Source organism: Biomphalaria glabrata, chromosome 13, assembly GCF_947242115.1.
Source record: "Biomphalaria glabrata chromosome 13, xgBioGlab47.1, whole genome shotgun sequence".
NCBI lineage: Eukaryota > Metazoa > Mollusca > Gastropoda > Planorbidae > Biomphalaria > Biomphalaria glabrata.
In genome coordinates this window covers 10,827,663-10,842,516 of record NC_074723.1, presented here as the reverse complement: position 1 = coordinate 10,842,516, position 14,854 = coordinate 10,827,663, and the positions used below count along the sequence as shown (strand labels likewise).

Sequence of the window (14,854 nt, the reverse complement as noted above, 5' to 3'; positions counted from 1 at the left end):
CTTTTGATAGTGAGTCATGTCTTACAATATGACTGAACCAGCTCAGCTTTTATCTCTTCACAGTATTAAGAAGTTCTTCCTTTTTGCCAGCCAGAGTGTTGTCATGTAAAATTACATCTACAGTACTTGATTTTTAAATGAATTTCATTACTAGAGTTTCAGATGTTTCTTTAGAAATTAAGATTTTTTCATCCTAACCTAAACCTCTTGCAGAGGTGACAGCAAGCAGGTTTCAAACTCAGATCATCTTACTAACAGTCTCAAGTGCATACCACACAGCCAGGATGCCATCCTTACTTTGGCCTTAACTATTGTAGATTATAAATTCATTCACAGATTCACTTCTAATTAAAGTTTGATTTTGAGATTTTCATGATAACCTAACCAATGTATGTATATTATATACATACCTTTAAAAAAAACATCTTTCATTTTGTACACTGGACATATCAAAAAGCTATTTATAGTTTATAGTATGAAAGTCTCCTATAGTTTCCCTCAACAGTTCCTTGATATTTAATGTTCCTCTTTCAACAGCTACACTACCACCAGATCCCAATGCAGACTTTGACGATCACTTAGGTCGAAGCATCAGAGAGCTGCAGGAACTGGATGAAACAGTAGCTGTCAGAGTGTTTTTTATTTACTCGAAACGCAACATTCCTGATCTGGCATTGGCGGATAAAGTTACCAGTCCCACGCGAATACTTGAGGACATGCGTGCTGCTGGATACAATGTGTAAGAAAATCTTTCCCTAAAAAATGGAACAGATATATTTAATTGCTCCTGATGTGATATTAAGCCATCTGAAAAAAAAGTTTAATTGAATAAAATAGTAAAATGATAGAATGTGTAAGCCTTCTTTGCCAGATATAAAACATCTTGTGCGCATCAATCGCAGTAGATGCAGGGGCACATCAGCTAAGGTTTTTTTCACCCTCCATGTCATTACAAACACAACTGCTGCTGGCTTGCATTACACTTAAGTAAAAATTGTTTTTTGTTAGCTTTCCAAGAGTGGACCATTGCATCTATATTAACAATATTGTTACGTGCTCATAGTAGTGTAAATGTGGAATGGTGCGAATGTGTGTTGAAAGGAGAGGAGAAAAATGGAGGAGTAGAAACAAAATAGTGTTTACAGTGTTAATTTAGATTAAATTACTTATAAACTATGATTTTGTCATTTTGTGTTGGTGTAGCGCTAAAAAAGTCTCATCACATAAAAAGACGTAACAAATATGTTCAGACATGAATGGTTTTACTTGGTGTAGATTTTAGAAAGGATGCATGGAATGAGCTCAGTAGTTGTCAAAACAACAAAACTTCCTTGTCTCTTTATGTTACCATAAAATCTTTTAAACACACTGTTTCACATTGTATGAAATAATGTGAATATTATTTTTGGTTTAAATTAAGCCTTACATTAATTTTGCATCATAAGGTGCATCATAGCTATTTGCTTTTGATACTTAAAAATGATGTTTTACTTTACCTTCAATGTTAGCTCAGATTATCACATTAATTCTATCATTTACATTTTGCTGCTTTAGGTAGAAAGTCTAAGAATTCATGTCAATTTAGTTAAAATTGAAAGATGATTAAATAATGAATACATTATTTTTTTTCAAGCTCTTACTGTGATGATGTAGAAAAATCTAACATGGAGTCCTTGACTTTGGCCATTAAGTCTGCTCAGGTAGTGCTTTTTTAAATTAATTTCCTATATATAACATATTATATACATGATATAATAACATAATATATATGGGGATGTGAAGTTTTAGCAATTGGCGCTGGCAATTTGGTGCAATCCATTTTTGCACAAACAGTTTGGGCATGACATTCCATAAAACATTTTTTTATTATAAACATTTTCCCTATGATATACTATAGTATTAGTATACTCCCTCCCCGAGGAAAAAAGGTTTAATAATTTTGATGATATGGGCCTGGTCATGTGGTATGTGCTTGAGACTTTCAGCTTGATGATCCAGAGTTTGAACTCTGCCCAACGCCTTCCCTGTCATCATGTAGAAGGTTTGGGCTAGGATGTAATAATCTTCAATTCCAAAGAAACCTGTAAAAAATAAACTATGAAAGGTAAGGTTCCTACCTGAGACTATGCTTTTGACATGCTCCCCAATAAATTAAAGGCGAGATGTGCAAAATGAAGAGGATGTCATTCATCAGTTCTCTCTCTTTTTAGTTTTGCACCAAATGTCCCCTGCAAAAATGACCACTGTGCCAAAACAATCTTGCCAAAATGGCAGAGTCAAAATGTCCTTTTTCAACTATAAACAATAAGCCAAATTTTTATTGTGAGCCGGAACAAGAGATTACCATTATGTTAAATTTTATTTTTAACCTATATTATATTATCTTAGTTCTCTGAAAATGTTTAATATTTTCAAACTTTTCTTTTTAATACTTTAAAGCTATAGTGTGTGTAGTCGTTGAATGAACTCTTAATGTTGTGTCTGTCCTATTTATGTCTGTTTCTATTGTGTTGTCTGTATATGAGAAAAGAGTCCTTGTAATCACAGCAAATTTCCATAAGGATCAATAAAGCAGTCTTAGTCTTGTCTTAGCATGCATGTTTGACAATGTGTATTTGGTTCTTAGAATTGTTCCCCTTTAGTAATCTGCAATTGAACCATAATAACTCATGAGCATTAAAAATTATGAAACATTAATTTTATTCCACAGGTTGTTGTGGTAGGTATATCTGATGAGTTTATTGAATCAGCCAAGTGCAGGGACCTCATCATCTACATCAAACAAACGCTTCACAAAACTATGATACTGGCAGCCATTGGCACAACGTTGGCTTGGCAAAAAACAGATATAAATTTGATTTTAGCTGATGAGGTAAGTCTACATCAGTGCTTTCCCTTTTTTTGTTTCATCCAAATATTTGTTTAAAGATTACTAGGAAAAAATTATTTTTTTCCATGCTGAAATGTTTACAGCAGAAAAATGAAAACTGTGTTGCATTTATAACCTTTGAGTAAAACAATTACTTGTCAAACAAAAGTATTAATATTCTTATTCATTTGTGTGATAACATTTTTCACAGATCTTATTAAATTTCTTTCAAAATAAACTTTGAAATAAATATTGAAAACACAAATGTAAATCACAGGCTAAATAGCTGGTTGTTACAATGTATAATAAATATCACAAGCATCATGATTCTGACAACAAATATTTGAATGAGTTTGCATAAATATTTATGTGAATCATTATCACTGCATGTCATCAAATTTAGCTATCATCTAAAAAGCCCTAGGTCCAAACCCTTATGGCCACCTTACAAAGCTTACCTTGGGATGTTTGGGCAAGATTGTAAAATCTTCCAATCTGAAGGAACATCCAAAATAAAGACCTTGCAATTTATAAGGCAGATGATGTTAAGGTCATCTGTTTCTTTGGCTAATGGTTAACAAGCAGGGTGTCATGAGGCCAGCACAATTGACCAACCGTCTTGACTTTCCCCCAATTAAATTCAAGTATCCCATTAGAGTTGGGTGGACTCAGGGATGCCTTAAAAATCCAGAAGTTCAAAATCCCAGTCTTCACCAAGATTTGAACCCAGGACCCCAGGTTTGGAAGCCAAGCACTTAACCGCTCAGCCACCACACCCCCCTCTTGACAACATACTTAAAGTAAAATTGTATAATACATTCACAGGCCCTTTTTACCCATGATGCAAGTCTATGAAGTACTATGTTTGAAATTTTGTAAGTTATAAATGTGTGTTTTTTTATATGGTCAGGTGTTTATTAAAATGACTCAAGTAGAAAGATATGACAGTAAAATACAAGAACTAGTGGAAGCTGTGAAATCCAGGAGACACAAGAAGAAAGTAAGAATTGTTTTCATTTTTTTAGTAATTCAGTGCAAACTCAAACATATCTATGTGAATTACTGAAATTAAATGTGCCATTTTATACATATTATAATTGTAATTTTTTATTTAAATCCTTATCTTCTTATCTTATATAATACAGACGTTACTTCAAAAAAGAAGATGATTACGTCCTACGCGTCATGCATTTAGTCATGCATATTAACCAATGACTTAAATTCTGCCAAGTCACTGGTTTTCCTGGCTAGCTCAGGCAACCCATTCCATGCTCTAATAGCACTAGGGAAGAACGAGTATTTGTACAAATTTGTCCTAGCATATGGGACGAGGAATGTGCCTTTATCTTTGTGTCTTTCAGAGTATTTTATTAAATTTTGTTTTTGTATTTGAAGATTATGGTTCAGTGTTTTATGTATTATTGCTACTTTACTTTTGAGCCTTCTGTCCTGAAGGCTTTCTAAATTTAGTGATTTTACTAAAGGTGTTACTCTAGTCAAATGTGAATATTCATTTGTTATGAATCGCACTGCGCTATTTTGTGTCTGTTCTATTTTCTTAATGTTTTCTTGAGTTGAGGGGTCCCAAACAGAGGATGCATATTCTATTATTGGCCTAACCAAGGTTAAATAACATTTTAGTTTTATGTTCTTATTAGATTTATAGAAATTTCTTTTAATAAATCCTAATGCTTTGTTTGATTTTTTTGTAGTTTCATCAATATGTGGATTCCATGACAGTTTTTCATTTATTATAACACCTAGGTATTTTGCGTTTTTAGTCTGTGTTACTGGTTTGCCATGAATAAGATAAGTGGAATTAATTTGTTTTAGTTTTTTTGTTACTCTTAACAACTGACATTTTTCTGGGTGGAAAGACATGCTCCAATTTGATTCCCATTTCTGTAATTCATCTAATTCTCTTTGTAAAATATCTGTGTCTTGTGTTGTTTTTATTGTTCTATATATTATGCAATCGTCTGCAAATAATCTGACTTTTGTTCCTGAAGTAATGCAATTTGGTAAATCATTTATGTAAATTAAAAATAGTAGTGGACCCAAGACTGTTCCTTGAGGTACACCTGAGTTTACTGTTATCGGTGTTGATTTAGAGCCATTTATTATTACAGTTTGTTCTCTCCCTATCAGAAAGTCTTTAATCCACTGATGCAGTGGACCATTAATGCCGAAATATTTTAATTTTTTAAGCAAACTATGGTGGTGAACTTTGTCAAAAGCCTTAGAAAAATCTAGTAAGATAGCATCTATTTGTTCACTATTATCTAAACCTTTTGAAAAATCATCAATTAGTCCTATTAGTTGTGTTTCACATGATCTATATTTCCTAAAGCCATGTTGGTATGGTGTGAGGACATTATGTTTGTCTAAGTGGTTTATGATGTTGCTACATATTATGTGTTCTAGGATTTTACATGTGATGCTGGTAAGTGATACTGGTCTGTAGTTTCCTGGGTCAGATTTTTCTCCTTTTTTAAATAGGGGGGTGACATTAGCTTCTTTCCAGTCCTTTGGTACTCTGCCCTGGTTAAGTGAAGCCTGAAAGAGTATTTTGAATACTGGGGCTAGCTCATTACTTAGTTCTTTGAGTAATCTAGCTGGAATACCATCAGGTCCAGAAGCTTTATTTGGTTTGGTGTTGGCTAATAGTTTTTGAATTCCATTTTCTTGTACTACTATATCTTCTATGTTGTCTACTTGGTTCAAATTCAGTAATATGTCTTTGTCTCCTGGGGCTGAGAATGCTGATGCAAAGTATTTGTTTAGAATGTTTGCTTTAGTTTCATTATCATTATGTATTATGTTATGTTCATCTTTTAATGGCGCTATGCCTGTTGTTTCCATTTTCTTAGACTTAATGTATGACCATAGGTTTTTGTTGTTGTCTTTAGATATTACATTGTTTATGTATTCACTCTGCAGCTGTCTGCTTACTTTTTGGGTTAAGTGTTTAATTTTTATATACTTTTTGTAAACTCTTTCTGCATTAGTTTCTTTAAATTTTCTATATAGGTTTTCCTTCTGTTTACAAAGCTTCTTTAGTCTATTATTAAACCAGCATTTATTTATTTTGTTTGATGTGTATTTAGTTGGTATTTGATTTTCTATAATGCTTTTAAGATGGTTTTTAATGAAATTCCAGAGGTCATCGACTGGTTGGTTAATGTCTTTTTCTAATAAGAATGTTTGTTGAAAGTTTAATGCAGCTTGGTGTAGTTGTGTTAGGTTACACCAGTCCTTCTGGACTGTAGGAACACCATCAAATACAATGCAGTCAAGGAATAATTTTTTGTATTGTTCTTTTAGCCCCTCTCTACTGCTTACTTATATCCTATATTGAAACTCTTGACTATATTTCACTATATAAAAGTATGTAGATCTAACAGAAACTAAAAATTATACATTAAAATGCTTAATTTTAAAAATTTATTATTCTATCTTTAATGAAGTGTATTCTTTCAACTGTTTAAAACATTATTGCCTTAAAACTTCTCTTTGCAGCAGGTAACTTACCCTGAATGTTTCATCAGCTACTGCTGGGCTAATTCTAAAATGGCTGTTGACCTAGGCTCAGCTACTAAAGAGGGTGCTCTTGGATGGGGAGATCCTCGCAAGATAAAGGAGTTTCTGCAGTCAAAGGGTGTCAGCTGTTGGCTTGATATTGAACAGATGGGACAGGTATAAAAAGACTATTTTACGATTTAAAAAAAAAATATTACATTAAATTTTTTTTTTAAATTGGTACATTTATATTTCTTTTATATAGGAAGGATTTTTTGAAGATATAGCAGATGGCTTAAGGAAAGCAAAAGTCATGGTGGCTTGTGTATCAGATGAAGTAAGTGTTAAAAATACTAAACAATTTATTTGTTCAATATCACGTTGTTTTTTTTCCCTTAATATTCCTATTAGCTGACATTGCTTTGAATAATTTTTCTACAGTATGCAGCATCTAAGAACTGTAAAATGGAATTTCGTTTTGCTGTATCCACTTTAAAAATACCATCCATTCTGGCAGTTGTTGGAACTGGCTACAGCTGGGAGAGAAGTGAGGTGAGTATACCAGAAGGAATGTGTCATAAAGTTGATGAAAGTAGTAGTATATTTTTATAGATCAACATGGCTGCTTGGTCATGAAACAAGTAATTCAAACAAGCAAACATTTTTTTAGGTTTTTAGTTAGCGTTAGCAAAAATGAAGTTTAAAATTAATAAACAAAACTACCTGCTTAAAATGTCTGGTTAATATAGCATGAATAAAGTAATGCTTTATATTGTCTATTCTATATAATACTTTGATTTCTCTTAAATATATATGTTTATAAATGTTTTTATAAGTATTGTGTGTATATTTGTTTGGTTTTTAATTACAAAATTATTTTACAAGAATGTTCCATGAACTAAAATGTATGAGCAAAATGTGAACAAAATGTTTTGTTAATAGTAATCATTTGCAATCCTTTTTTTTAAATAAAGATTGGCTTGCTTACTGTTGGTCACAGCCAGTATTGCCCTAAAATAAATTTGCAGTATGATAATCCTACTGGACTTCTAGAGCTATATGCAGAAGTACAAAAATATCTTCCACAAAGCTCTACAACTACGATAACAGATTCTGACAGAAGTCACTCTCCACATAATGCTATTGCTTTCCAGGTGAGTTGTCTTTAAATGTACAAGCTAATATTTTATATCTGTTCTAATTATTTGAAGTGTGAGTGACATAAATTTCATGGCTACCTTCTACCTGTCATCTGGGCTCGAGGTTGAATCTCCACTTGAGCCTATGTCATAAAAGATGTGCTATGCAATATCTGTTTAAAAAAAACAACAAAAACTTCTTACTGTATCATATATAAATATTTTGATTTCTTTAAGTTTTTTAACATTATATTTTCTTTAATAATTATAGTTTTTATACTTTTACAGGAAGTTCTAGAACTCACTCAAAGAAAACTTCTGCGTCAAATCTCTCTTTACTCTAGCACTATGGATATGGAAATATATCCTAGAATCATTGTTATTGATTTGAAAAATAAAGATGAAGAAACAAAATCTGATGTTACACAAAACATTTCGTCTCCTGAGAGTCCAGCTGACCACACATGCTCTCCTCCTGAGGTTGAGCCCAAAAAGGAATCAGGAGTAGAATTGCAAGAAACAAATGCATCTATTGATGATGAAAGCAGAAAAAGCAAGTACTGTTTTAAAGTTTTATGTGAGCATGAGATGGGCTGGCATGAGATGTCAACTGAGATCAAGTTTCCAGAGAAGGAAGGCTTAGATCTGGAGGAGTATCTCAAAAGTGTGGCTCCATACATGGCTAGGATATTGGCTGTGTTAAAATACTCCACAGTCAACTTGCCGATCGTCACAACACCTCAAGGAGAACATATGCGTAAAAAATTTGAAGAGGTAAGTCATCTATGAACTGTAGATAAATTTAGCCTTTTGAGACCTTTTTAGAATGACTTGCTTTGAATCATGTCATCTCTCTGCAGCAGTGAATGGAAATACCAATAATTGTTGGGTTTTCAAACCCAATATTAAAAATATTTTTTTACTTTGAATAAAAGACATTATATACTTAAGATAAATACCTTAGAAAATAATATGCTAATATCTACTTTCTAATATATTTTTTAAAAAGTATTTAGTGTATAACAAACATAAGGTTTAATGAATTGAAACAATATATTTAGTGGTCAACAAGATCTACTTCAGAGTTTCAATCAGAATATAGCATCATACTACAAAGTGTGATTGAGGAAGATGAACAGAGAACTTATGGAGGCCTTAAAAGGTAATATGTTGAAAAGTTTACTATATAATTTTTTTCTAAACTAAAGTAACATTACTTTATTATCTGATTATTTTATTTACATCTGTATGATTTGATTTGATCTCAAAATATTCAAACTACAGATGCCATATGCCCAACGGGAAAATCCTCTGGCTGTGCAGCAAACATGAAAAGTCATCTTTCACTCTGACGGAAGAAAAATACAAACACCATCTTACAGGAGACAATGATCGTGCCACTAAATTCGATGATGAAATGGAAGATGAAGAGAGTGGTAAGACCCATTTGGTAATTAATGTCTTGACATGCAGATTAACTGTTACTCGTTATATTAAACAAATTAGATGTAAAATAATTTGTAAAAATGAAAACTGCAATGTGGTTCTACAATTGAATGACATCACACCTTCACCAGCCCAAAGTCTGTTGTTCTGTTGAAACACCACATGGTGTGCTTATCATTCCCTCACAATTTCATCTTAGTGCCTCATTCCTTGCAAGGCTCATCCATTCCATGATGACTTACCAGGATGGCTGCCAACTTCTCACCTAATTGTTAAATAATGATCTTGTCATTGTATGTCTGTATCCCATTTGACAAAAATCTCCAGTTTACTTTACTCCTCAGACTGATTCACAACAATGACTAATTTTCATAAATATAAATATAAACATTTAGACAAGATAACTATTTCTTATATCATATGATACTGATATTTTTACAGGCCATACTATCCATGACCTTACAAAATAGTGACCAACAAAATACACCCATGACAAAATAAATACATATTATCTTATTTTTATGTTTATCTTTTTTTTAATTCATTTTTTAGTAATTACTTCAGGTATTGTAAAAATATAAATACACAAACATAATAGTAGTGGGAAGCATGGTCAAGAGGCTAAGTACGCTTGAACTTAGCTTGGCTACCTATGCAGGGGACTCAGGGTTCAACACCTGACTCGAGCAGAGTTGTATTTATTGAGCGCCTAAAGGCAGCAAGAAAAAAAACAACACTGGTCCGCAAATGAGATTGGACCATAGCGCTCTGAGCATGCTATAATCTTGAAAGCACTATATAACAGCTATAATTTAATTTTTTAATAAATAAATTCTTTATTATCCAATAAAAGTTTATCAGATTTGTAATTTCAATGAAATAGATTTGATGCTTATCAATATTGTCAAAAATGTTTTGTTTAGAAAGCAGACCAAACTCTGTGATGAAGACAGAGACTGTTCCAAAACAGGAGAATACTCAAGTCACCAAAAGTGTTGGTGAAACAAAGAGTCAGCTTGAAGGTTAGTTACATGAAATCAGTATTTTAATTAATTTTTTTTAGGCTTGGGTATTAAATTACTTCTATTTCTAGCATTAAGCATTAAATTTCAAAGGTTCTTCTAAATGAGTGGACATGTTTCACTCAAGTCAGCCAGGAAAATCAATGACTTTGCAGAATTTAAGTCATTGATTAAAATGCATGACTAGATTGACCTAGGGAAATGCATAGGATGTAATAATCTTTTTTGAAGTAACGTCTGTATTTTATAAGATAAGATAATATAAATCCTTAGGCATATGAGACTTACATGTTTCTCCATAGTTCATTTATCTCACAATTATCAATCTCTGTTACCAAAAAAAAATGACAGTTTTCCATTGAAACTGGCAAGATTCATGAATGCCCTTAAATTTTAACTTAAAACCTCCATATCTTTATCACAATTCAAGCTTAATATTCTCAGTTAATTATCTTTTTCTTTGAGAGAGTCTCAGTAATATTTAAGAAGATAAGCACTTTACTTCTTGGCAACCATATTTTTTGTTTACGTAAAACATCAATGTTAGGTTATTTATAGATTCATTTATTTGTTAAAGTATCACATTTAAATTTTAAATTCATACTTTTCACAATATTCTACTCTTTAATAAACAAAATAAATGTAAAATTGTACTGTTCAAAGTTTTACACTGTGTCTCATTACACATTGTCACACCAATTGTGTTAATGAAACGACACATTATTTGTTAATGTTTCAACATTTCATTGAAACTATATTAAATGTTGGTAATCATTTTCTATGCGATTTGTTTTAATTCAATAAAAGAAATGTACAATTTGTAACAGAGTCATTTCTCTTTGACAGTAACCCCTAATGAAGAAAAAGAAGAAGAACAAAAAGCAGTTAAAGTTGTGTCCCCTGTTGGAGGTCATGTGCTACCAAGGAGACCCAAACTTGTGAAGAGAAGTACAGGCAGTAAGAAAACAACTAGTCAAGCCTGTAGTTTAATGTAACTTGATGGACATTTTAGAACATGTTCTATGTGTAGCCTGTTTTGTGTAACATGCACATTCAAGTGGACACTTATAATCATGTTATTCTTTTAATGTAATAATAATAACTATAGTACTTCACTATTCATAACATTGTTATTGAATCCACTGTGAGCTCAAATTGTTGTTTATGTTTGAATAGCCTTGAAACTATTATTTTAATTTATTCTAACCTGCTACTAGCTCATTACTTGATAAACCTATCTAACTTACAGTGTGGTGGTTGAGTGGTAAAGCACTTGGCTTCTGGACCAAGTGGTCTTGGGTTTGAATTCCTTTGAAGACTGGGATTTTGAATTTCATAATTTTCAGTGAACACTGAATCCACCCAACTCTAATGGCTACCCCAAATTAGTTGGGGAATAGTAAAGGCAGTCAATGTGCTAGCCACATGACACCTTTGTTGGTCACAGAATCTGATGACCTCTACATCATCTGCCCATAGATTGTAAGATCTGTAAGAGGTACTTTACATTTTACTTTTTTTTTTTATTTCTAAAAGAATTTAGTTTTGAATAGCTCAGTCATTGTCTTAAAACTACATCTAACTGAATTATTTTTTTAAAATGAAACCTATTACAATCACAAACCCATTAAGTGAAATGTGTCTTTTTGTAGAAAACAATAGTGATTATTAATTTTTCTTTTGTGATAATTACAATTATTTCTGAAATGTGAACACAGAAATAAACACATATTATTTTTTAATGCATTTCCTACTTATCATATTGGTTCATTTTTCTGAACAAATGTTGAACAGTAACATATTGGTATTATTTATCTAATTTTTCTGAGCAAATATTAAACAGTAATACTTGGCAGTACATTTCCATATAACCTTCTCTTTATTTGGCCAATGCTTTTGAATAATATATCTTAGCCTCCTCATACTAGTGTACAACTTGTATGTAATCATTGGTTGTAAAATGTTGCAAAGTACTTCAAACTTATAATGGCATCTTTACTGCCATCTGTTTCTTGAGTTTTTATTTAAATATATTCAACAATGTTGTATTCTCCTTTCTAATAAGTAGTAATTAGAAAGAAACATGCTCCCTACTTGCAAGAAATAACTTCCATTATAAACGTGCTATATTAATGGTAGGCTGTGTCCTCAATAGTAAATATGTTGTGTGCATTGTTTTTCTGGGGCATTTTACATCTCAAGAGATTATCTTTTCCCTTTGCAACTTCTCATGTGACTGAAAAGGTCAATCCTTGATATGCAGACTATTTCCTGCTTGTGTCATCCAGTTTCAGGGTTTATTTATAGGAGTATTATTAAGAATTTACTGAATTCAGTAGTTGCTCAATAAATAGAATGGTCATATTTTAGGAGGGTAAATACATTTCATTCTTTGTGATATTAACATGTTATTATTTTATGTAAAAGTCAAGAATGTTGATCTGCCATATTGTTTTTTTTTTGTTTTTCTATGCAATCTTGGTTCACATTTTGTTTTGTTGAAGTGTTAAAAGAACTAGTTGACAAAATATTTGTTTTTAATTTACTTCTTGTGTTTTATTTTTATATATATTTAATTTTTTTTACAATTTCTCTTTTGTTAGTTAACTTTTTAAAATTTTGTTGATTACACATTTTACATTGTATTTATATTTATTCTATACTACCTGTGATATTTTTTTGTAATGTTTTTGGTATAATTTTTTTTTACAATTTTGTTGATAAACAGAATGATATTTTTATTGTTGTTGGTATTCCACTTAATGATTACTTAATTAATAAAAGCAACTGTTGGTATCATATTTTGGGGTTGTTTCAATATATTTGACTAATTTTCTTCAAATTTGTTAATAAAACAGAAAGATATTTTTTAAATTGTTGTGGGTATTCCACTTAATCATTATTAATAAAGCTGTTATTGCTTTGGGATTGAGTTGTTTCAATATAATTGACTATTTTTTTAAAACTATAAATGTTATTGTCAAGTAATGTACATGAAAATGTCTCAGGAGAAGTGTAAACATTAAGTTTATTTGTACATTGGCTTCTAGAAGAATCAAAATTTTATGCATAAAAGTTTAAACATGTGAAGGGAGATAATCAGTTTCCTGTACAGGAAGGTTGTAGAATGTTTCTATTTCTAAATCAAGCTTGAGAACAAAGAAAAAGGGTATACAAGCTGATAGTGAGGTCCATCAATCAATAAGCTTCATTTTATATTCTTTTGTGAATTTAAAAAAAACAACTTTTAATCTTAAATTAGAATTCATGAAAAGATTGAACATACACTATTGACACACAATAGAGCAAATTCCTATGGAGGACTTCTTTTTACACCTAAATATGTTGCCACAAATGGAACAGCTATCAATATCAATTCCGCAGTTCATAAGTCGTATTAACCATATAGTTTCATTGTTTTCTTACCTTTTGTTTAATGACATTGAAGCACATTGCTATTTATAATTCTTATATATTTTTTTTTGTATAACACTTTTATATTCTTTACATTATATGTTGACTGGCTGTTAAACTTAGTTTCTATGCTACTACTAAAAATTTGTTAGTAAGTATCACTTTTGTTTTGTTCTGATTGTTTAAGATCAATGGAATCATGTAGCAACTAAATGATTTAAAAATAAGACATTTGAGATTCACCATATTAAAATTAAGCAATAAATGTGTTACTCTGACAATTTTTTTTCAGAATTCTTATTACTGATAATCATCTTTATGATCTCTGTTTTGTATTATAATGAGCACCTAAAATATTTAGTAGATTAACAAAAGGTTAGAAATTCATTGTGTTTGACATTTTTTTTTTAGTTTACTTTAGATTTACAACCATTATTTCATAAAATATAGTTGTTTACTTGAAAAACCCAGGCCATTGCATCTGTTTGTGATTTACACCATTATTTCATACAATATAGTTGTTTACTAGAAAAACCCAGGGCTTTGGATCTATTTGCTCCAACAATAACAATACCTCATGTGTTTATTTTTTCCTCTTGCAGTGTGAGCACATTTAAAAAGTTGTATTAAAGTAGAGTATTTTAAAATATGGGTTGATTTATTTGATGTTTTTATGTTATTTGTTTTATGTTTTCTTATGAAGGAGATAGAAATGTGAGAGGCTCAACAAATGGTCTGAAGGCTATTGTTAGGACATGAGACTCATAAATACTACATAGAATTTTAAAGTAATTAAACAACTATTGATTTGTCTTGAACTACTTGAAAGGTATTGAACTAAAACAAATAAAACGCCAATGTTCACAATATTTCCCATCTACTTTTTACTTCTTTTTTAAATATATTTCATTCAAGATGCATTCCCACCATTCCACATTCACACCATGCTGCTCTGTGAGCATGACAGCATTGTTTTAATTTAGGAATTTAAGAGATCACCGAGCTCTAATGAACACCTGATATTTTTAAATGGTTAAATTATAGACAGTTCTGCTGGTTGTGTAAAGCAGATTGACTTCTGAGATAGGTGAACTATTGTTTCTATGCAAAGGGAACTGAGTATTATTTTACCCTAGGACCTCTTGAACTAAAGAAAACTGATCAAGTATTTAGTTGAACTATTGTTTCTATGCAAAGGGAACTGAGTATTATTTTACCTTAGGACCTCTTGAACTAAAGAAAACTGATCAAGTATTTAGGTGAACTATTGTTTCTATGCAAAGGGAACTGAGTATTATTTTACCCAAGGACCTCTTGAACTAAAGAAAACTGATCAAGGAACTCTTTAACTTAAGAAAACTTCCTTCACCCACTTCTCTGTTTCAAAGGGAAAATTCACAATAATGTTGTTTTTTTTAATCAAATATTTGCATGCCACTTACTTT

The 14,854-nt window shown here is 31.2% G+C and overlaps 1 protein-coding gene across 1 annotated transcript in view; it reads left to right on the top strand.

The window, feature by feature from the left end:
* Window positions 1-14,278, top strand: part of LOC106067596 (uncharacterized) — a 52,256-nt gene extending 37,978 nt beyond the window's left edge. The window contains exons 49-61 of the mRNA XM_013226794.2: window positions 538-739; window positions 1,634-1,700; window positions 2,711-2,872; window positions 3,780-3,869; window positions 6,389-6,565; window positions 6,654-6,725; window positions 6,830-6,940; window positions 7,363-7,542; window positions 7,816-8,301; window positions 8,589-8,689; window positions 8,812-8,963; window positions 9,897-9,995; window positions 10,842-14,278. Coding sequence (XP_013082248.2) covers window positions 538-739; window positions 1,634-1,700; window positions 2,711-2,872; window positions 3,780-3,869; window positions 6,389-6,565; window positions 6,654-6,725; window positions 6,830-6,940; window positions 7,363-7,542; window positions 7,816-8,301; window positions 8,589-8,689; window positions 8,812-8,963; window positions 9,897-9,995; window positions 10,842-10,990 — 2,048 coding nt within the window. The 3' untranslated portion in view covers window positions 10,991-14,278. The remainder of the gene's footprint in view (window positions 1-537; window positions 740-1,633; window positions 1,701-2,710; window positions 2,873-3,779; window positions 3,870-6,388; window positions 6,566-6,653; window positions 6,726-6,829; window positions 6,941-7,362; window positions 7,543-7,815; window positions 8,302-8,588; window positions 8,690-8,811; window positions 8,964-9,896; window positions 9,996-10,841) is intronic.
* Window positions 14,279-14,854: the final 576 nt, after the last annotated feature.